The sequence below is a fragment of the Emys orbicularis genome, chromosome 13 (genome assembly GCF_028017835.1).
Source record: "Emys orbicularis isolate rEmyOrb1 chromosome 13, rEmyOrb1.hap1, whole genome shotgun sequence".
Taxonomy (NCBI): domain Eukaryota; kingdom Metazoa; phylum Chordata; order Testudines; family Emydidae; genus Emys; species Emys orbicularis.
This window is the reverse complement of record NC_088695.1, coordinates 44,748,374-44,771,171: the sequence shown is the minus strand read 5'-3', so window position 1 is coordinate 44,771,171 and position 22,798 is coordinate 44,748,374. Positions and strand designations below refer to the sequence as shown.

Here is a 22,798-nt window from a genome sequence, read left to right as displayed (position 1 = left end):
TCTTCCTGGGCAACCTTTGACAAGGCACGTGCTCGCTCTCTCTGTGCCTCAGTTTCCCCACCTGTAAAATCAAGATCATAATCCTTACCCACTCTCGTAAGGCAATTTGCTAACTCTGTCTGGAAAGCTCTGTATAACGTGGAACTGTCGGTTAATAGCGTTTTCCCAGCTCTTTGAAAACCAGCAGTCTGCTTGTTTTGGAGCACTAAGGATTTACATTCAGTGACATGCCCTTTTCATCGTCTAACGTAATGTTTTTCAGGAGACATAAGCTTTACAGAGAGGAGCTCAACCTAACTTCTCCTGACTCACTGCTGCAGCTTGGGCGGGAAGCAAGCTGGCTCCAATTCCACCTGGGCATCAGTCGCTATGGGCTGTACCCCCGATCCAGCCCTGCCATTAACAAACTCCTCCATGACATGCAAGATTTTAACACAGTCAGTGCCGGTAAGAGTTTCCATATACTCACATACAACAAGAGTCGGGAAAGGCGGCTCACTTGGCACCATAATAGAACTGGTTGGAATCTTTCAAATGAAAAGATTTTTTGTAAAAAATAAATACATACACAAATGTAGTGACCATTTTCCAGACCTTGGGGTTTTATTTTTATTTTGTATAAAACTTTCTCCAAAACCTTATTGAAAACGTAACTGACAAATTTCAATAGCATTGTCGACGTGCTTTTAAATAGGAAAAATAGGTTTTCAGTTTTTCGACCTGCTCCGAAGTGCCCGAGGGTGCGTCTACACTGCCAACAAAAGACCTGCGGTGGCGAGTCTGGGTCGACTGACTCTGGCTCGCGCTGCGGGGCTTAAGGGAGCAGTGTAAACGTTCAGGGCTCGGGCTGGGGCCTGGGCTCTGAAACCTAACGAGGGGAGAGCACAAGTTCCAGTCCTAGCCCCAGTGGTTCTCAACCAGGGGTCCGCAAGCAGGTTTCAGAGGGTCCGCCAAGCAGGGTCGGCATTAAACTTGCTGGGGCCCAGGGTAGAAAGCCAAACCCCCATCACATGGCGCTGAAGCCCAGGGCCCTGAGCCCCACCACCTGAGGCTGAAGCCTAAACAAGTTAGATTTGTGGGCCCCCTGTGGTGTGGGGCTCCAGGCAATTGCCCTGCTTGCTTCCCCCTAATGCTTGCCCTGGCTTTTATATGCAGAAAAACAGCTGTTGTGGCAGAGGTGGGCCATGGAGTGGCAGGGCCTCAGAAAGAAAAAGGTTGAGAAGCCCTGCAGTACACTGCTACCTTTACACCCACACACAAGCCCGAGTCAGTTGACCCGAACTCTTGCTGCCAGGGGGATAGTCACTTGTGAGAAGTGACTGCTGGGTTCACACCAGTCTCTCACTCTGCCTTTTCTGAGAGTTGTACTGAGCCAGACACCAGACCTTGCTTCATTTCATTTGCTTCTTGGCAAGTTGGTTAACGCCAGCAGCACCAATCTCCAGCGCCACATCTCCGTTTTGAAATGGCAGCGGCCGGGTCGTGAATAATTGCTAGAATGAGCCCAGGTTCAACGTGAATGATTCTCTTATCCCTTTTTCTTTCCCTGCAGATTACAGTCAGGATGAGAAAGCTTTATTAGGAGCCTGTGACTGCACCCAGAGTAAGTGATTCATTTGTGTCCTCGCTACTTGCAGGTCATTTTACCTCCTTGTACTAGATAGCTTAGCAAACCTGACACCTTGTACGGAGAGGACACTTTTTTCTGTTAAATGCAATGCTTGTAGACGAAATAATAGCTCTGAATTTTCCTTGAATCCCACATGAACATTTCCTGCTTCATTTGGTAATTCCTCAGCCTTTGTGCAAACTGCTGCCTTAAAAAATCAAGGTGAAAGTTGCAAATCCAAACCAGGTCAGTACTGAGCCAAAGCCCTTATCTCTCGGCTGGCTCTTTGGTGGCCTGTGTGAAGAAAGCTGATGGCCTGAGTTCTGTTTCTAATGGAACTGGGATCCAGACCACAGAAGCACATGACCACAAGTGGGATTAATTGGTGCCTTTGCTTTTAGTCTCAGAAAGTGAGGCCAAGAATTGGGGAACTGCTCCCAAACTCATTGAATGCATTGGGAGTCTCTGTATTGACTTAATGAGCTTTGAGTCAAACTCTGAGTGAGCATGGATGTGCATTAACCCCCTCAGCCCCTAGAGGGGACCCTTCCAGATTGGGGTTGAGACAACTTCGCAAGGCAGCATGGGGGAAGCTCACACTGCTCCATGCCCAGGCTGTACCTGCTCTGAGAACAAGCAGAGAGCTCCATTCTCCAGGGCTGTCTATGCAGCTTTGTCACTCAAATCCTGAGCTCTATGGCCCCAACCTTAAATGAGGGGGCGGGGCTTCAGTTTCTTTGGTAGGCTCCGCCCACCATCTCAGGATGTAAACCCGCGGGCAGCTTTCACCAGCATGAAATTCACTTTAAATTGCAGTAGGTGCCAATGTAACACTTATGTCACCCCGCACGGCGGCTGGGACCAGCTCTCAGCCCCGCTGTTCACTCTGTTTTTTCTAAGGGCAGGTTTACACTAACCCCCCAAGTCGAACTAAGGTACGCAACTTCAGCTACGTGAATAACGTAGCTGAAGTTCGAAGTACCTTAGTTCGAACTTACCTCCGTCCAGACGCGGCAGGCAGGCTCCCCCGTCGACTTCGCGTACTCCTCTCGTCGAGCTGGAGTACCGCAGTCGACAGCGAGCACTTCCGGGTTCGACTTATCGCGTCCAGACAAGACGCGATAAGTCAAACCCAGAAGTTCGATTTGCTTGCCGCCGAACTACTGGGTAAGTGTAGACCTACCCTAAGAGTATAATAACTTGCACAGGGGGCTACATGTAGCACTCAGTGCCTGGTGAGAACAGCTGAGTAGGCATACCATAGACCATGCCCTTGGCTCCTTGGCCAACCCCACTTATGCTCCTGCGCTGTGTTGAAGATTTTCCTAGAAGGCAGAATCCGGGCAGCCAGCTTCCACTCGGCACTCCCACTGCAGATTTTTTGACTTGCACGTACGCACAGCACCACCAGCAACTTTTATTCTCGCTTATTGTTCAATAAAGGCAAGCGAGATGGAGAAATCCAAGATCACAGAGGAGAAATGTCAAATGACTGAGGACTAGAAATGCTAAAGGAAAATAGTCTGCCTAGCATAGAGCAGGATCAGGGGAAATTACCATGGCAAGAACTATAGGGGTGAGATGCAGCAGCGAATTAGCAATAAATAGACCAGCTGACATGAGCTATTTTATCCATACTGAGTTGGGAGATTTACTCATGTGGAGAAGGAAGATGAATTTTTCTGATACCAAATGATACTTAAGAAATATTTTACCAGTGTCAAATCAAGAATTTCCCACTCTGTTTTATTCTCCTCCCCAATGCAAGTTGTGAAGCCCAGCGGTGTACATCTGAAACTGGTCCTGAGGTTCCAGGACTTTGGGAAAGCCATGTTCAAACCCATGAGGTAAGGAGAGTGTACATACGTATTAGCTCTAAATCACCTGCAGTCGCTTTTTCCCAAAACAACCTCACCTAGCAGTTAAGCAAGGTGGCCTATGCTATAATAAAGGCAGTTGACCTCTGGCTTCTTTAGCAGAACCATCTGTGCAAATAACCACTGACAGCAAACAACCCGAGATGTTTCAGCAGGGAAGGACATGATGCAAGTGAATAGCTCCAGGCTGGAGTGGATGGGGTGAAGCAATGGGACACTGACAACCTGGCTTTGTAATAAAAACAGGTTGACAAAGGACATGGAAATTGCATTCGCATCTTTTGTCTCCTTTACTCAGTAAACCTTGTCTTGACGGCTCAAAAGGCTTCCATAAAAATTAGCTCTCATTGACTGTTCCCACTGTGTCACAGGTGTGCCTGGCACAGAAAAACACACAAAGTTCTTACACCTGTTGTTGGAATTGCATATTTAAAACCGGATTCGCTCCACACTGCTGACGACACAAGACAGTGCTGTCTGTCGTGTCTGTGTGTGTGCGGGAGATTGTTGAGGCCTATACATTTCTGCTGTTTCCCAATAGAATTCCTGTTTTCCTTCATTTGTTTTTTTTATTGAAGTCCCAAGTATATTTCCAGGAGCTAGCTCGTGGTTGAATAGCAGTTTTAAATTGCTTCTGCATTTATTTATAGCCCTTTTGGCCCTTTACATTTATTTCCATTCAGATTGCTTTCTGTGCACCGCCTTGGCTCGGAATGACGGGTCGAGCTTTTCGGAGTTCAACTATGTGCTTATAATAGAGGTTCCTCTCTCTCTCTTTCCCCCATGGCTTGTCTCTATGAATTCCAAGAGGTAAAATATGTAGTTTCCGAAGGCACTCACTCAGCTGTGGCTGGTAGGAAGGTATGTCTCGGCTCGCCTGCTGGGAGGAGATGAGGCCGGCAAGCTTTGGATTGCAGCATGCTTTCCTGTTAAACACATGAGCTTGGAGGACTGATTAGCTCAGGGGATATGGAACTGCTGGTGCTGCTTCACAAACTGAGACGGTGGTGACTCAGAATCACTATCTGCTGGCTATTTGGTGGCCTGAAAGAAATAAGCTGCTGGTCTCAGTCCTGTTGCTAAAGGACAGGTGTCCAAAGCTGACAGTAAGAGCATGGCTACGTGCTATCAGGAGATGTGACTGCAGCACGGGTAGACTTCATTTACCTAGCTCTCAGCTAGCTCTAGTAACTACAATAGTGAAGCTGTAGCAGCATGGGTGACTGCACAGATTAGCCCTCCCCACCCAGGTCCCTGGGTGTATAGTTGAGTGACCACTGTCACCACACATGCTGCAATCACACCTCCCAGTTGCAGAGCACACATACCCTAAGGCAGCGGTTCTCAAACTTTTGTACTGGTGACCCCTTTCACATAGCAAGCCTCTGAGTGCGACCCCCCCCCCTTCTAAATTAAAAACACTTTTTATATACACCTCTACCCCGATATAACGCAACCCGATATAACACGAATTCGGATAGAACGCGGTAAAGCAGTGCTCCGGGGGGGAGGGGGGACTGCGCGCTCCGGCGGATCAAAGCAAGTTCGATATAACGCAGTTTCACCTATAACGCGGTAAGATTTTTTGGCTCCCGAGGACAGCGTTATATCAGGGTAGAGGTGTATTTAAAACCATTATAAATGCTAGAGGCAAAGCGCGGTTTGGGGGTGGAGGCTGACAGCTCGCGACCCCCCATGTAATAACCTCGTGACCCCTTGAGGGGTCCCGACCCCCAGTTTGAGAACCCGTGCCCTAAGTCTTTTGGTGCCAGTCTCAGCAGAAGGACCAAGAATCAAAGAGACAGGGACAGGGCCGGCTCCAGGGTTTTGGCCGCCCCAAGCAGCCAAAACAAAAAAACAAAAAACAAAAAAGCCGCGATCGCAATCTAAAAAAAACCGCGATTGCGATCTGCAGCGGCAATTCGGCGGGAGATCCTTCACTCCCAGGCGGAGTGAGGGACCGTCCGCCGAATTGCCGCCGAATTACCTGGACCTGCCGCCCCTCTCCGGAGCGGCCGCCCCAAGCACCTGCTTGAGAAGCTGGTGCCTGGAGCCGGCCCTGGACAGGGAGAGCGAGACGCTAGAGGTGGTGGTGAGGAGTGAGGCCTGTTGGCAGAGCAGCCTGGCCCTTGGCTGCATACTGCCTTGTGGGTAAACAAGGACTCTGGGGCTGCCAATCCAGGTCTAAATGCAGGCACGACACCCAGAAGCACCGCCCACCTCCTGCCTCTCTCCGTGTGTCTGCCATTCCAATAAGTATATGAGCACTGCTCCGTCCAGTTGTTGCTTTTAATCATTCCTGGCCCGTCACCGGTGTCTTTTAAATGACAGCTGTAGCCTGATGCTCTTGTCCTTTGGCGAATGTCGTTAGCACAAGCGTTGCAGGTCTCTGCTGGTGCATTGGGCTCTTCTGTAAAGCTCACTTCCCACCTTGCTCCCAGGTCGCTCCCATCCTTCCCCGGGTGTGTTCTCCTGGCCCGGTTAGTAACCCCTTCATTTCTTTCAGACAGGAACGAGAAGAAGAGACTCCAGAAGATTGTTTCTACTTCGTTGACTTTCAGAGGCACAATGCGGAAATAGCTGCCTTTCACCTCGACAGGTACTTGTGCCCAGAACACAGAGCTTCTGAGTTACTCCTCTTCTCGCTTCCTTGGGAGAAAAGCCATTAATTCAGTGTCTAAAAACCCGCAATGGCCTGGGGGAATCCAAGTCATAGTATGGGCCTCCTTCTTCTTCTCATGGATGTTAATAAGGGCCAGAGTTTTAAGGGTATTTAGACGCCTAACTCCCATTGAAGTTAAATTCTGGGCCGAAGAGCATTGATGTGAGGAAGCAGGATTGGGCATTGCATGACTTGAGCAGCTTTTTGGCCAATGTCAAGCACAGTGTCAGTCTAGTATTTCATACATCTTTCACTGCGGGACTATAGCCTGGATGCAAATCCCAATGGAGTCAAAGGAAAGACCCCTATTGACTTCACTAAGCTTTAGATTAGGCACGTGCATGACGACGGACTGGATGATGAATTACCTGCTGCACATGGGTCAGTGGCTTGCTAGCCTGTAGCACTGGTGAACTGTCTTGTTTCTCCGAGGCAACCACCCCAGCAGGGAAGTCAGAGGAGGAAATGAGACAGAGGGTCGATAGGCGCATGGGGTTTAATAAGCCTTTCCCTTTTTATACCCCATTCCAGCCAAAGACTTCCAAGCACTTTACAAATGCTAATTCATTCCAACTCAGAGCGCCGACTCTGTGAGGCAAGAAAGTGTTTCCTCCATGCTATGAATGGGGAAAATGAGGCACAGAAAGGCAGGACTAGAACTCAGGAGTCCCGACTCCCAGGTCACTGTTCTGGCCAGGCCACTCTCTCTCCCATCGCTAATCACAACCTCTGCTCGCCCTAAACTCCAAACGGTCGGACGTTGTCCCCTTCCTCCCTCGCAGTAGCTTCCAGCAACAACAGAGCCAGGGTTCTTGACATGCAAACCCTTCCCTAGGAGGCTGACACTGGTTTGCAAGATCTGGAAACAGCACTGGCTGTGTAATATTGCTTTAAAGTAGCTGAGTGGCTGGACTCCATTCTGAAAACAATCAGCCAAAAGGGGATGCAATTAGAATCCCAGCTGTTATCGTACATCCTCACTGCACAGAGGGAGCCAGTTTTTAGTGAGTCTTTATTTGTCCAAAACTCCTGTGGAGGTCGACGGCCCTTGATTATTGAGCTGCAGCATTTAGGTCCAGATCCAGATTTCAAACCCCTCCAAGTCTGGGAGTGTTTGGATCCCACGTTTTTAACTGCGGTTTGAAGGGATAAAAGGCCATTTGCTAAATCCAGATTTGTTTCCATTTTCGAGTCAGGCCCATTTCCAAAGACCATCAAAGGGGACAGCTTTGCATTATGGGAAAAAGCTGCAGCGGCTCCTTGTGCCTAGTCATTACACATTTTGGCCCTGATCCTGAGACGTGCTTGATGGAAGTCAGTAAGAATTTGCAGCGGCTGAGATCCTTTTGGGATCAAGCCTTTAATCACACAGAATATTCGGAGTCACTTTTGCTCGCTGAGACAGGAAACAAACACCTGACAATGCAGGAGGGTTTGTTCCGTGAGCTGCCACTTCAGAGGGAAATGCAGAATTGCATTAGGCCTGTTTTCCATACTGTAAATTCTCCAGTCCCTCTGAAAGTGAATTACCGGTTCCATTCAAAGTGCTCACTGATCTCTAGTAAGGCAGAACACTTCTTTTCAGCCCTCACCTTCTTTTCCTGAAAGTCAAGTTCAATTAAATAGAGGCTGGGTGACAGGGGAGAGCCTTTCATCTCCGAGTTACCTGTCCAAATTTGGCAGTTTCAATCCCATGTCTATTGGAAGCCTGGTATAAAATGAGCCAGTGGTTTCAGTCCAGTTCCAAGTAGCCACATGTCCTCATTCCAAAAGCAGCCATGAGTTGGCAGTCTTAGCAGAGATAGCGCAGACTAACCAACCCCAGAGGGGACCCACCCTTCTTAGCCCTCCAAGTGGTCTGTCCCAGTTAGGGCTGGGGGCCGTTTGGCATGTAAAGCCTGGTTGACATTCACAAAGTTGTACAATTTAGTTAAACTGTTGCCTCTTTGTGTGTGGACACTCTTAGGTGGGTTTAAACTTGGCTTATAGCGGTTTAGGGCCCATCAGGACATTTACAGGTGCTGGCTAAATCGATATCACCAGTTTTAAACGTATGTAAAAGCATCCGCTGCTCCAGTTTACCTACATCGGGTTTCAAATTGATTTGAATTAAACCGGTGCAACTTCTGTTTGCAGCAAGCCCACAGTGAAACAGACCCTGATGGGGGATAACCTGGTGCTCTCCACCAGTTCCAGGTAACAACATAAAATTAAATCCCGTTGGAAAAGGAGCCAGCTTTCCTCTCCCTTAGGAGGGAGAGGTCCCACTAAGCACAAGGGAGAAGTGCCAAATTTTGCTACATTTTGCACTCCATCTTCTTCCTTTCACAAAGCCAGCTTAAATGATGAATAAGGCTGGCTGTTAGGCATGTAGCTGGATCATTCAAACTCCGGGCTAGGGAGTCAGGAGAAATGAGTTCTTTCCATTTCTAGCTCTGCCACTGCTCTGTGACCTGGAGCGATGCACCTAGACTCCCTGTGCCTCAATGCCATCTAACCTCTCTGGGACTCAGTTTAACCATCTATAAAACAAAGCTGATGACACCAGTGTGACACCAATTTTTAAAAAGGGCTCCAGAGGTGATCCCGGCAATTACAGGCTGGTATGCCTGTCTGCAGTACTGGGCAAATTAGTTGAAACTATAGTCAAGAGCAAAATTGTCAGATGCATAGCTAAACATAATTTGTTGGGGAAAAGTCAAAATGGTTTATGTAAAGGGAAATCATGCCTCACCAATCTACTAGAATTCTTTGAGGGGGTCAACAAGCATGTGGACAAGGGGGACCCAGTGGATATAGTGTACTTAGATTTTCAGAAAGCCTTTGACAAGGTCCCTCACCAAAGGCTCTTAAGCAAAGTAAGCTGTCATGGGATAAGAGGGAAGGTCCTCTCATGGATTGGTAACTGATTAAAAGAAAGGGAACAAAGGGTAGGAATAAATGGTCAGTTTTCAGAATGGAGAGAGGTAAATAGTGGTGTCCCCCAAGGGTCTGTACTGGGACCAGTCCTATTCAACATATTCATAAATGATCTGGAAAAGGGGGTAAACAGTGAGGTGGCAAAATTTTCAGATGATACAAAACCACTCAAGATAGTTAACTCCCAAGCAGACTGCTAAGAGCTACTTAAGGAGCCCAGGCAACAAAATGGCAGATGAAATTCAGTGTTTATAAATGCAAAGTAATGCACATTGGAAAGCATAATCCCCACTATACATATAAAATGATGGGGTCTAAATTAGCTGTTACCACTCAAGAAAGAGATCTTAGAGTCCTTGTGGATAGGTCTCTGAAAACATCCACTCAATGTGCAGCAGCAGTCAAAAAAAGCTAACAGAATGTTGGGAATCATTAAGAAAGGGATAGATAGATAATAAGACAGAAAATATCATATTGCCTCTATATAAATCCATGGTACGCCCAAATCTTGAATACTGTGTGCAGATGTGATCTCCCCATCTCAAAAAAGATATACAGTCAAACCCCGCAATAAGGTGCCCCGCCATAACGCAAAATCGCATATAACGCGATCACAATTTGGCCCCCATTTAAGACATACAGTAATACAGTACTGTATGTACCAGTGGTCCCCAACGCCATGACGCCTGCCAGGCAGGGGAGAGAAGCTGCGGCCCCGCGCCTGCCGGGGACAGTGAGCACCGGCGCCCGCAGCCCTGTTGTTCTCTGTCCCCGGCAGGCGCGGGGCCACGGCTTCTCTCCGGCTTCAAGAGGAGCCGCGGCCCCGCGCCTGCCGGGGACAGAGAGCTCCAGGGCTGCGGGCGCCGGTGCTCTCTGTCCCGGGCAGGCGCGGGGCCGCAGCTTCTCTCCCCTGCTGGGCACTAGGCACTGGGGCACTAGGCGGCGCACATCATTGCACCGCCTTGGGGACCACTGACGGGCTTGAAACCCCGCTATACCGCGACCCCGCATTTAGCACGATGTAATTTTTTGGACCCCAAACATCGTAGTATAGCGGGGTTTCACTGTACTTGAATTGGAAAAGGTTCAGAAAAGGGCAACAAAAATGATTAGGGGTATGGAATGGCTGCCATATGAGGAGAGATTAATAAGACTGGGACTTTTCAGCTTGGAAAAGAGACAACTAAGGGGGGATATGATAGAGGTCAATAAAATCATGACTGGTGTGGAGAAAGTAAATAAGGAAGTGTTATTTACTCCTTCTCGTAACACAAGAACTAGGGGTCACCAAATGAAGTTAATAGGCAGCAGGTTTAAAACAAACAAAAGGAAGTATTTTTCCACAGGTTGACTCTGTGTTGTGTGAAACTCCTTGCCAGAGGATGGTGTGAAGGCCAAGACTATAACAGGGTTCAAAGAAGAGCTAGATAAGTTCATGGAGGATAGGACCATCAAAGGCTATTAGCCAAGATGGGCAGGGATGGTGTCCCTAGCCTCTGTTTGCCAGAAGCTGGGAATGGGCAACATGGGCTGGATCACTTGATGATTACCTGTCTGTTCATTCCCTTTGGGACACCTGGCACTGTCCGCTGTTGGAAAACAGGATACTGGGCTAGATGGACCTTTGGTCTAACCCAGTATGGCCGGTCTTATGTTCACCTGCCCAATTTTTTTAAGTGCTTTGAAGTCTGAAGAGGAAAGAGGCTAGATAGGAGGGAAATATTGTTTTTTTTTAAGTGCTCGCTAATTGACAAGCTAAATCCAGTTTCATGTTTGATTCTTGGAAGCTGAGTGCATTGCTCAGTGTTTGCATCATGGCATTTCTGATCCTGCCCAGTGGTTACTGACTCAGGAATCAGCAATGGTTTTCCACTCCCAGAGTCATTAAAAATTCCCTCAGCCCCAGGCCGCTGATTCTCCAAAGTGAGATCAGTGAGATGAATCAGCTGAGATAATAGGCTAAGTGGCTCCTGGTGTGTGCAAGCCCCTCCCAGCTTCCCACTGTCTGTGCTGTGCTGTAACAGGTTCAGCCCATCTCTGCAGAGTGTCAAACACAACATTGTGCAGGTCCTTGGCAGTCACCCTTGAAAGAGACAACAGACTCATATAGATACACGATCAATTGGCTGGGGAAAAGATGCTTAGAATTACAGCAGATCCTGGATGGAATAGCCAAAATGTCTCCAAACTCTTACAAGGCCCATCTGTCAAAACGGCAAATCCCAGCTCAGACCTCTTTTGGTTTGGAGCGTAAAATGGGCTTGCATATTTGCTAGAGATCACACAAGAAAGATTCGAATTGGGCAGTGCTGTCAGACTTTTAAAAAGGAGCGTGGTTTCAGAATGGAAACAAGCTCCTTTATATGGAGCGGGGTTTGGATTCAGTTGCTGGACCGATTTCCCAGCCCTACCATGTGCTGAGAAATCATCTCCCTTCCCCACCTCCTGGACTCTGCTCCAGGACCCTTTGATTGACACGTTTTCGCTTTTGCACAGGATCCTGGATTTCCGACGGGTCCCGCCCACAATCGGAAGGTTGATCAACGTCACCAAGGACATCCTGGAGGTCACCAAGAATGAAATCCTACAGAGCGTCTTCTTCGTTTCACCCGGTATGTGAGTGAAGGTGCAGAAGCGAGTTCCTTTTACGAATACATTCCTCAGTACCAAGCTGATGGGGAAAGAGGTGTACGCAGGAAAGGTCCAGAGGAAGTGTGTGCTAGATGCTGCATTGGAGAGATCAAACTCGGCATGACACATGTTTATGATAATACCTCTATAGCGTCTTCCACTTCCACCGAATCAGGACTGTGTAGTGAATGAGGCTGTTGTGTTTAGCGCCCCTGTCTCATTTGTGGCAGAAGATGGAAGGTGTGTGGTGAATGAGACAGGAAGAGAAAGGATGATCCCATGGTTAAGGCAGTGGAATGCTGGGCTGGAGAACTGGATTCTATCCACGTAATTAAAGACTGTATTGTAATGCACATGCACAAGGGGGCTGAATTAAGCACAGGCAACTCTAAATCTGGCATCTCCTAACTTCTGAGTACTTGACTTGGCAACCTTAATAATGTTCTGTTAGTGTGGCTTGGTGTGTGTAACATTATTATGTAGCTAGATAGAAATGAAGTGGGGAATAACAGGTGGGCTATACCCACCGCTCACACTCAGATTCCATCCTGTAGAGGGCAGTCGTGTGTGTGTCTCTCTCTCTCTGACATTATGACTTGCAGTCTCTTCAACAGGTAGAGAGGTAAATCCTCAGCTAATGTAAATTGTTATAAGCTCCATTGACTTCAATTTACACCAGCTGAGGATCTGGTCCAGAGACTGTTTTGCTTCCATCATTTGCAACTTTCCTACAGGATTTATTCCCCTTCCAGGGGCGCCGGAACAGGGGGGACCAGAGGGTCATGGCTCCATCACTTTTTACTGTCCGTAAGGGTGAGGGGGTGGAGAGGAGCGAGCAGGGGGTGGAATCTTGGAAGAGGCAGCGCAGGGGCAGGGGCTCGGGGAGAAGGGGGCGGGGTTCAGGCACCAGTAGCCCCTCACTTTTAAGGAGCGTCCGCCACTCCTGCCCCTCACAAGCACACACACAGAGACATAAGCCAGTACTTTATGCAGTTGACTACAGCTAACGCTACAGCACACCGTAACGAATCGGTGGCCATCTAAGACTTCCTGTTACAATGCTAAATATCATGGCCACTCAGAACTGCCTGGCAACACTGAGATCTTCCTGATGCATAAACACCACTTCCAGCACCTGAGTTAAAGGTGAATCTCCATTGGGTGGTGGCAGTGTAGGGCCTATGACCCAAAGCAGAGCCATTCCAACCCCACCCAGCAGAGAGCAGTGGTGCACGTATACAGTAGCCAATTCATTATATTAACTAGCTGGTTCTCCGTTCTTCCCATAGCCAGCAACGTGTGTTTCTTTGCGAAGTGCCCGTACATGTGCAAGACGGAGTACGCCGTGTGTGGGAACCCTCACCTGCTGGAGGGATCCCTCTCCGCTTTCCTGCCGTCCCTCAATCTGGCCCCGAGACTCTCCATCCCAAACCCCTGGATCCGGTCCTACTCGTTTGCTGGAAAAGAGGAGTAAGTGGGTAAATGCTGCAGCTCTGTGCGGTGGAAGGAGGCAGAAGAGTAGCAAGAAGGGGGCAAGTGATCGTGCACGGGGGGAGGAGAAGAGGCCAAGACCCAGAGGCTGCCTGCATGTAGCCTACCAGCTCCTGATGCCTGGGCCTGGTGCAGAATCTCTCCCCTTTCCTCTCTGGCTGCTGCTATTAGGATGGTTTGAACTCAGCCGAAGGGGAGTGCGGATTGGGGGATATTGCTGCTATGGCCAAGAGACAAGCAAATCTGCCAAGCAGGGTAGCCAGCTAAATGTGCCGGGCACTGAGAAGCAGTGTGGGCCAAACTCAGCCCCGGTGGAAGCAGCTGGCACTCGTCAGCAGAGCCGCTGCTGCTCATGCCAGCCTTGAATCCAGCCCTTGGCATCTCAACGCTGCCCATTCTCGGGGCTCACAGAGTCGTGGCAAGGCAGAGCTGGCCGGGGCAACCATGATCACATCCCTGCCTTCGAGTGGCTCCCGGAGGATGTGTTTGAGAAGCCGCCTTGCGTTCACGCTTCCCCTCTGTTTCCTGTAGGTGGGAAGTGAATCCACTTTACTGCAACACGGTGAGGGAGATTTACCCCTACAACAGTGGCAACCGGCTGCTCAATATCATCGACATGGCCATATTTGACTTCCTGATAGGTATGATGGACAGAACAATAATGAGCTCCTGCTCCCTCCCTTCATCTCCTTCACCTCCTCCCTTCATCTCGTGTCTTTCTTCCCTTCCCCCCCCCCTGACCCCCCCCCAGTAATTCTCAAGGACACTCAGTGCCTCAGAAGCCAGTTTTCCAAATCTTACTCTTGCTCTGTAGAGAAGATTTGAGAGACTCGCTGTCTTCAAGGCTCCCTTCTCATACCGCAAGCACACAATGCCCAGCCAACACACAGCCCCTCTGTGACCCTATGGACACAGGCAGTGCTTAATTTGTAATGAACAAGGTGCCGGGGCTCAAGCAGACTTTTTACATTCATAACTGACACAGCAAGCCCAGAGGTGCCGGGGCTACGAACTGCCGCGCCCAGAGGTGCCGGGGCTACGAACTGCCGAGCCCAGACGTGCCGGGGCTACGAACTGCCGAGCCCAGACATGCCGGGGCTACGAACTGCCGCGCCCAGAGGTGCCGGGGCTACGAACTGCCGAGCCCAGAGGTGCCGGGGCTACGAACTGCCGAGCCCAGACGTGCCGGGGCTACGAACTGCCGCGCCCAGAGGTGCCGGGGCTATGAACTGCCGAGCCCAGACGTGCCGGGGCTACGAACTGCCGAGCCCAGACATGCCGGGGCTACGAACTGCCGCGCCCAGAGGTGCCGGGGCTATGAACTGCTGAGCCCAGAGGTGCCGGGGCTACGAACTGCCGAGCCCAGAGGTGCCAGGGCTACGAACTGCCGAGCCCAGAGGTGCCGGGGCTACGAACTGCCGAGCCCAGACGTGCCGGGGCTACGAACTGCCGAGCCCAGACGTGCCGGGGCTACGAACTGCCGAGCCCAGACATGCTGGGGCTACGAACTGCCGCGCCCAGAGGTGCCGGGGCTACGAACTGCCGAGCCCAGAGGTGCCGGGGCTACGAACTGCCGAGCCCAGAGGTGCCGGGGCTACGAACTGCCGCGCCCAGAGGTGCCGGGGCGCAAGGGCTAAGGCAGTGGTTTTCATTATCTTTCTTTAGTGGAGCTGCCTTTGCAATAGCCTCGGTGGGTACATGTCTCCTCAGCTCATCTCTGCTTTATCAGCTCCCCTCCCTGGCTCTCTTTCCTACCCATCTTTGTCCCCTGGGTATTTCTCTTGCTTAATTTTGTCGCTCTCCTGTTTGGTGGCATCCCCGCCCCTGCTCAGCGGGTGGCAGTTGATTCGCAGTGGGGCCAGAGAGCACAGAAGCACGAGAAGGTCGCTGCAGCCTGACCCCTGTGAGCTGTGCTAGGGCAGCGACAGGAGCTCGGGGATGGGGGCCAAGCAAAGGAGGGTAAGCTTTCGTGTTTGCAGTACAGGATCCACCATCCCTCTGCAGTCTTCCCCCTTGTGGTCTTGTCTCACTAATCAGACCCTGGCTGCCAGGTTGAGGTCAACTGACGTAGAAGTTTATAAGAGGCGCCAATATCCTTTCATCCAGGAATTTCTATGCCCTCATCACTATTAGACCTGAGCGCCCTTGGCATAGACAGATGTCCATCTTCCACTCACCTTACAGGAGGAAGATCCAGGAAAGGGAGCCTGACCTAGCGAAAAAACAAATCCTGGAGTTAGCAGTTCTGGGGTTCATCCCCTTAGGTGACTCATTTCACCTCACTCTGTGCCTCAGTTTTCCCATCTGTAAAATGGAGTTAATCTCTCATAGATTCTGAGACACTGTGGTGATGAGGGTCATATAAGCACCTCACTAGCCAGCAGGGAGGTAATTTCATTACTGCTGGTAAAGCACTTTGAGATGAGATCCTGGGATTGAGGGTACTAGGGGAGAGCAGACTATTACTACTGTCAGGTAACTCCAGGCCTCCTGACTCACAACTGGCGTTGCACAAATATCCCACCCCTAGCCAGGTAACCCTTGCTCAGTGCGGGCCTGAAGAATGACATAGCGGCAGAGTTTTCCCCCTGGCCAGTTCAAAGGGGTACTCAGTCACTGCTCAGTGCATGGCAAGAGCAATATGTTCTCTTTCGCTCTCTCTCCAAAGGGAACATGGACCGTCATCACTATGAAATGTTCACTAAGTTCGGGGATGAAGGCTTCCTCATTCATCTGGACAATGCCAGAGGGTAAGGCACGCGCCCCAGCAATGACTTTTGGGGCACCTGGAATGTGAGATGGAGACACAAAGGGGGGCTGAGTGCCAGGGGGCCTGGGAGTAGGCAGAGAGTGCTGGGGGTCAGATTGTGCTGGGGGGACGTAAGTGGGGCCCAATGAAGCTAGGGGGTGGGCAGATGGTCCAGTGGTTCAAAAGGGCAGATGATGCTGGGGCCATGGGAGGGGGCAGGCCTCAGGTGGCGCTGCCTATGAGTGACTTGATCTCTGCCCTGACATCCTGGAATGTGTATCTACATTTACTTTGGGAGAAGAATTTGTTGCCCAGGAAAATGAAGGGCGTACTGCCCAGGCACGCACAATGGGGATACGGCCTGCCCCTGCACAGCACGCTCTAACCGGTAACATCCCTGCTCCTGCAGGTCCTGGCATCTCAGCCTTTCCAGCATGCCCCATGGCCAGTTTTGTTTCATTCTGTTATGTGAACCAAGGAGCAAGGGTCTGATCCAGCCCCGGTGTTGAGTGCCTCCTCTGAACATTTCTCAGATAGGATCGGACCCTCTAATCACAGCTGTGTGCCTGGGGCGTTGGTGGTAGCAGCGGTTCACCCTTGCCTTCGTTTGTCCCCTAGCTTTGGAAGACATTCCCATGATGAAACCTCCATCCTGGCGCCGCTCTCCCAGTGCTGCATGTAAGTGAGATGGCAAGCTTGGTTAATTGTACTTGCTAGCCAGTCATGCTAGGGTAGTCACCTGCATTACCCCAGGGGAGTCTGGGAAGAGAGCTGAGACATTATTATACCATTATGCCCTACACGACTATAGGATTCTATAGCCTTACCCCGCACAGTACCATGCTCTACAATGCTGCAATATACTATAGCGCAGTGGTCACCAACCGGTGGATCGCGATCGACTGGTCGATCCTGGAACCTCTGACCGTCGATCGCGATCTCCGGCTGCTAAAAGTCCAGTAGCACAGCGGGGCTAAGGCAGGCTCCCTGGAAGTGGCCAGCACACCCCGACGGCGGCGCAGCCCCTGGCGGGGGAGGGGAGGGGATCTCTGCGCTGCTCCTGCCTGCAACTCCCATTGGCCGGGAACGGGGAACTGCAGCCAGTGGGAGCTGCGGGGGCGGTGCCTGGGGCAGCGGGCGGGGCCACGTGTCCCTCCCACCTCTTTGAAACAGCCTTAGTACAGCTATGCTTTTGTAACGCCAACAGATGTTGGCGGCCAGGATCAAACCTGGGACCTCTGGCGCTTACTGCAGGAGCTAAAAGACACCTCTCTCTTAGCCAAGGCTGTTGCAGGCTCATCAATTGCTAGCTGGTCTAGGTGCCATTAGAGGGGGACGGAGTGCCACACCCAACGAGGCATGGGTTACACTTTCTTCCCTAGAGGTTGGGTAGCTGATCTGTACATAGGCTTGGAAGGATTGGATTTTTATCAGTCAATGTCCACACACATTGGTTTCTGCGTGCATGTGCATGGTGAAATCAATGAAAAAATATTTCCACCGCTAATAATCAAAATGTACAGATAGGCAACATCTGAAAAATGCTGCTTGAGAAATTATCAGGGTTTGATTTAAGGCTATTTACTTTGTCTATTGTGACGGGTGACATTGTCAATTTGTGTTTTAATATTTATAAAGCGTTAGCTTTTTGAACCTCACCCTCTGCAATAATTATTGTCTGACCTGCCCCCACCATAATTTCATTCAATGGTAAAATCAATACAAATCAGGGAACAGAGGCTTAACACCCACTATTTTGCGCAACTGTGAAAATTTTAAATCAACAAAAAAAAATCTAAAACACTTCAAAATAAACCTCCATCTCCATCAAAATGATCAACAAATAAAGGCATAAGGTGAATTTCAGACCCCATTCTTTAGAAGGCTGCCCGTAACACTTGGACAATCTCTGCCTTTTAAAGGCCTGGGAGAATGCTGATATAGTTAATCAGTCTGGTTTCCCCCTCTCCAAGTTATTAAAAAGTGCTCGTACATTTTACTCTTTGAATCCTATCTCAGCTACTCCCTTATTAATTCACGTAAATCAATAGCTGAAAATTAAATTTAAGAGCCATGGTGAGCGCTGCTGTTCCCTGTGGTTTTTCTTTAGGAAACATTTAACCTATTTCTTTACCATTCGTGCACTTGTATTAGCCAGGTCAAATGTTAAAAGCCGCTATTGCACCTAGCGAGACTTTTAATTTACAGTCTGACGATTTCAGTAAATCCTTCCCATGGATTTCTATTCTGTGTGGTTGAAATTAACTACACCTCACCGGTTGGCCAGACCTGCAATATCGTCACAACTCCATCAGCCACGGGGCATTTTTAATTTGGTTCCTTTGTAAAATGTAGTGGGTACAAGACCTACCTTCCAGGAGCCAACTAATTGCATCATAGAGTAAGAAAGCAACTCAAGCACCTGCCAGGATACATACCCATTGTTTCTTCTATTTTATTAAAGAGAATAAAATGGCTCTCTAGGAAAGCACAAAAGTGACAGTCATACCTCTTAGGGCCAGAATGCTTCCTTCTGATCATCTAGTCCAGTGGTTCCCAAACTGGGGTTCGTGAAATGTTACAGGGGGTTCTTGGGAAAAAATCCCTAATGGCGGACAGAGCTGTCCCTAGGGACCCTGGGCAGCACGGGGCAAGCAGCCCGGAGCCCCTCGACTTCCAAGAGCTAAGCAGATCAAAGCAAGCATATCTATCACACTGAGGAGATTTAAACTTCAAGATTCCTTATAAGAAATGGAAAGGGAGGTGGATATTTTTTGTTGTTTTTAAAATTAAACAGGCAGCTAGCATTGTTTTTAAAATTATGAAGAACAAGTTTAAGCTTTGTTGTAATGTGCATTGTTTGCCTAGACTGCTCAAGACCTGAATGCTTGTGTAGGAGGAACTCTTTGAGATGGTTTCTTAAATACTTTCATGCTGTTTCATATCTGATACTCCAAGGAGCCTTGTCTTATAACAGGCTTATTCAAAGTGATACAAGCTACGAAAGTGAGATCTTGGAAGAGTATTGCTGTTTTCATAATGTAATAAAAATACTGTAATCATAAATAATAATTGATAATAAGTAGTGTGTAATAAGCATATCAAAAATGAATGTTTCCAGAAATTTTCTCCTTTACCGGAGTATAAATTATAAAAGCAGTGATCTTGGAAATATAAAATTTGTTTTTATATTTCCAAGATCACTGCTTTTATAATTTATACTCCGGTAAAGGAGAATCTTTCTGGAAACATTCATTTTTAGGAGGGGCTTGCGAGACTTGACATTTTAGTGAAAGGGGTTCACAGGCTGTTAAAGTTTGGGAACCACTGATCTAGTCGGATTTCCTGTAGAACATAGGCCAGAGAATTTCACCCACTCCTTCCTGCATGAAGCCGAAGAACTTGTGGTTCCACTAGAGCATGAGCCATATCCTCAAGATAGAGTAAAATCTACTGATTTCAGGGCCAATTTAACCCAGCTGAGACACTGGCCCAGCTTTAAAGACATCCTTCTGGACTTAATGACACTAATGGAGAAGCTACCAGCTCCCTTAACCAGCTGCACCAAAGTCCAGTCCCCTTCACCATTAAACATTAACATCTTATTTCCCCTTTGAGTTTTTTCAAACTTCAGCTTTGTGTTGTGCCTTTGTCCATTAGACTAAAGAGCCTGCTAGAGTCAGGTAAAGGTATTTATATACATAGGTCAAGATATGCTCTAGTCCAAGATGTTGCTGTTACTATCACTTACAAAATTGCCCTCAGTGTTTTTATAGCTATATAGCAAAAGAGGTTCCTTGTCCTAGCTCAAAAAATCTAAAGCTAAGCAGAGAGAAGACAGAGTGGTACTTGGCTACCTTGCAGGGCTTCTCCTGGTTGGTAAAGTGCCTAGAGGTTCTTGGCTCAAATCTCATATAGCCACGCAAACATGTATCATTGCTACACTTCTGTTACATTACATACTGCAATATTTTAAAGGAACTGAGGCCTGGTCTACCCTTGGGCGGGTTGAGGGGAGAATCAATCTAAGTTATACAACTTCAGCTACGTGAATAACGTAGCTGAAGTTGACGTACTTAGATCTACTTACTGCAGGCTCTTCACTGCGGTAGGTCGAATGCTGACACTCCCCCGTCGACTCCGCCTATGCTTCCCCGAATCAACAAGAGACCGCTTGATTTATCGTGTCTTCACTAGATGTGATAAATCGACCCCCACTGGAGGTAAGTGTAGACATGCCCTGAGTGTTCTGCAACTCTGTCCATTTCCATCTAAACACCACTTTGTCAAAAATACTTTGACAAAAAAAAAAATTTATGAAACCCATTCTAGCCGTCGTCCACTAGCAAATTACTGGGCTGACAGCAGCTTACTGCTGGGAGGATACGAGTTGGTGTAGGAGTCTGACCCGAGTCCTTGTTTTCCCAGAATAAAGAGGACAACGTTATTACACCTGCAGCTCCTGGCCCTGCCTGAGTACCGGCTCAGTGATGTCATGAGGGAATCCCTCCTGCTGGATCACCTTGCACCTGTCCTCACTGAACCTCACCTCTTGGCTTTGGACAGACGGTTGTGGCTCATCCTGAAGACCGTGGGGAAATGCATAGATGCACATGGAGAAGACAAGGTTGTGGCCAATGACACCAAGCAGGTGGAAGTGCCCTTTTTTGACAGAGTGACACCAACCAGCTAGAACCTTAAATTCTTTTGGGGGCAGGGAAGAGCCCCTGGGAGCCAGCAGGTGAACTTTAATTGTTGATAATTTTCACCTACACAAGTCTGTTGGATTGAGAGGGGAGGCTCTTTGGAAGAGCTCAGATTCTTACTGGGCTTTTATGGTGATTGCCCCACTAAAGCTTCAGTGCATGGGGTAAACTTTTGCCAAGTACATTTGCAGGCCAGGGCCTGACCACTACACTCATTCCATGAGCTGCTGTCCTTCAGTGGAGCAGCACAGACTCATCTGCTCTGTAGCTGCAGGGCATGCCACTGGTAAGAGCCTGGGCATTGGCTTGCTGTACCTGCCCAGGAGCTGCATCCTGTCCTTGAGACGCCCCAAAACTGGATCCAAGAATGAAGCTGGAATAAAGCAATGCTGAAAGGAAAACGTGCTTAGCAGGGCCAGGTTCTGTGAGAGAGTTCATGCCTTTGAGTCAAAGTGGCCTTTATCACTGCAAGCTAGGGCAGCATCTGTCACTTTAAAGTCAAGAAGGCACATGGGGCCAGCTCGGCACCACCTGTCTACTATTCACGCAATCAGAAACACCTCCATCAGCCTTGGGTAAAATGACAAGCAGCTCCAGGTGAGCTGCGTGTCACAAGGCCCACTTCACAGAGCCAAAGATTTGAGTTTTTCAGCTGGTGTTATGGGGGTGGGGAGGAAGAGAAATCATGCTGTGGGCTGTAAAGGACAGGCAATTTAGTATTCATATTATTTAGGCCCCTGCAGTGCAGTTCTGCAAAAGATAAAGAGCTTGACAAAGATGCAGCACTGTTAAATCCACTCAGCCAAGAACTGGGCTGCTAAGCAAGGGGCTCTCTCTCAGGTTAACGTAGGCACAGAATAACAGCATTAAAAACCAACATTTATTTAAGCAGTTGTAAAGCAGTCCATCAGAACACAGTGGAAGCTAGCAACAGATTGATTCTCTCTAGCACCTCTGCAGATTTCAAAAAGTATCATAGGAACTGGAGACCAAAACCAAACATGCCAGCTCCTCAAAAGGCCTTAGATAAGCTATCCTCTTCCCCTGGCCTCCCTAAGAGGAGGCTTAAAAATAGTTTGCTAATTGAACCTTTACCAACTGGTTCCATTTTTTAAGTGTTCAGAATGATAGAGCTGAGCTTTTTTAGTAGCCTAATGAAAGCAGTTGAGAACTTGACAGTTATTTTCCAATGATTTGTGCCAAATTATCACCACCACTGTATTCTGGGGTGTGCTTGATAGAACGTTTGACACCTGTCCGCTGAGAATTTGCCTCAGATTGCATTTGATGCATTAAACCTTTACAAACAAGACACATGGATTTCAACTAGAGTTCTTAACCAGCTTTCAGCAAGCTGCCTCAGCATTATAGTTTTGTTGCTAGCTGAAGTTTGCCAGTTTAAGCCAGTGAGTTTTCAGTAGCGATAATGGGTGCAAAATGAAGATTAACCTCAACTCTAGCTTAGTCAAGTCTGTCCCCATCCCACCTAACCTCCCCAAGGGACTGTACTTTAAATTTACCTAACTCCAGAATTATTTTTAAATTGGCTGTCAACATACTATAACATGTATGTCCTCAGCAGACTGCAATTATCCTTTGGAGTAATCAGAGTAGTGTTTTGGCAAAGCTAACATCCTCTCAATGATTCTGTGGCAATTAGCGAGTGGTAAATCTTTGCTTCCCTTCTCTGGGTTAGCAAGACCGATCCCCAGTTGTTTTTCTGTTTGAGGAAGTTTGATTTGTTTTGTCTTTTATTAAAGATTCCTCCAATGTTTTAATGTAATAAAGATAAGAAACCAAAGAATAGGGGCCTGGCTTGAGTCTTAATTCCATCAAGTGTTTCCACTTTTCTACCAAAGCAACTCTCTGTATAAAGCAGTTAACTAGTTCTCTATTTTCAATCAGTGCTCAAAAGAGCTCTGCATACTCGTGGGGGTTCCCCGCTCTCCTTTACATTGATTCTAGTAGAGCAGAGAATGGGTTAAAATAAAAGGACTTGAGAGATTTAGCTTGCAATGTAGTGTAGTTATTTCAATGCATGTCTTGATGTTCCCAAAGTCAGATCTCCCTCTACTGGTGATTTTAGTGCAAATGTATCAGGAGGAATTAGGGCTGATCCCTTGCTCTTAAAATGTGCTCCAAGGCTTCCAATCA

At 48.5% G+C, this 22,798-nt stretch overlaps 1 protein-coding gene across 1 annotated transcript in view; it reads left to right on the top strand.

Annotated features, from left to right (window-relative positions):
* FAM20A (FAM20A golgi associated secretory pathway pseudokinase) overlaps window positions 1-20,631 on the top strand; it is a 41,311-nt gene extending 20,680 nt beyond the window's left edge. Inside the window, exons 2-11 of the mRNA XM_065415854.1 lie at window positions 263-447; window positions 1,553-1,603; window positions 3,378-3,456; window positions 5,993-6,085; window positions 11,564-11,679; window positions 12,988-13,168; window positions 13,721-13,830; window positions 15,858-15,939; window positions 16,557-16,616; window positions 20,367-20,631. Of these exons, the coding sequence (XP_065271926.1) occupies window positions 263-447; window positions 1,553-1,603; window positions 3,378-3,456; window positions 5,993-6,085; window positions 11,564-11,679; window positions 12,988-13,168; window positions 13,721-13,830; window positions 15,858-15,939; window positions 16,557-16,616; window positions 20,367-20,631 (1,222 nt within the window). The remainder of the gene's footprint in view (window positions 1-262; window positions 448-1,552; window positions 1,604-3,377; window positions 3,457-5,992; window positions 6,086-11,563; window positions 11,680-12,987; window positions 13,169-13,720; window positions 13,831-15,857; window positions 15,940-16,556; window positions 16,617-20,366) is intronic.
* The last annotated feature ends 2,167 nt before the right edge of the window (window positions 20,632-22,798 follow it).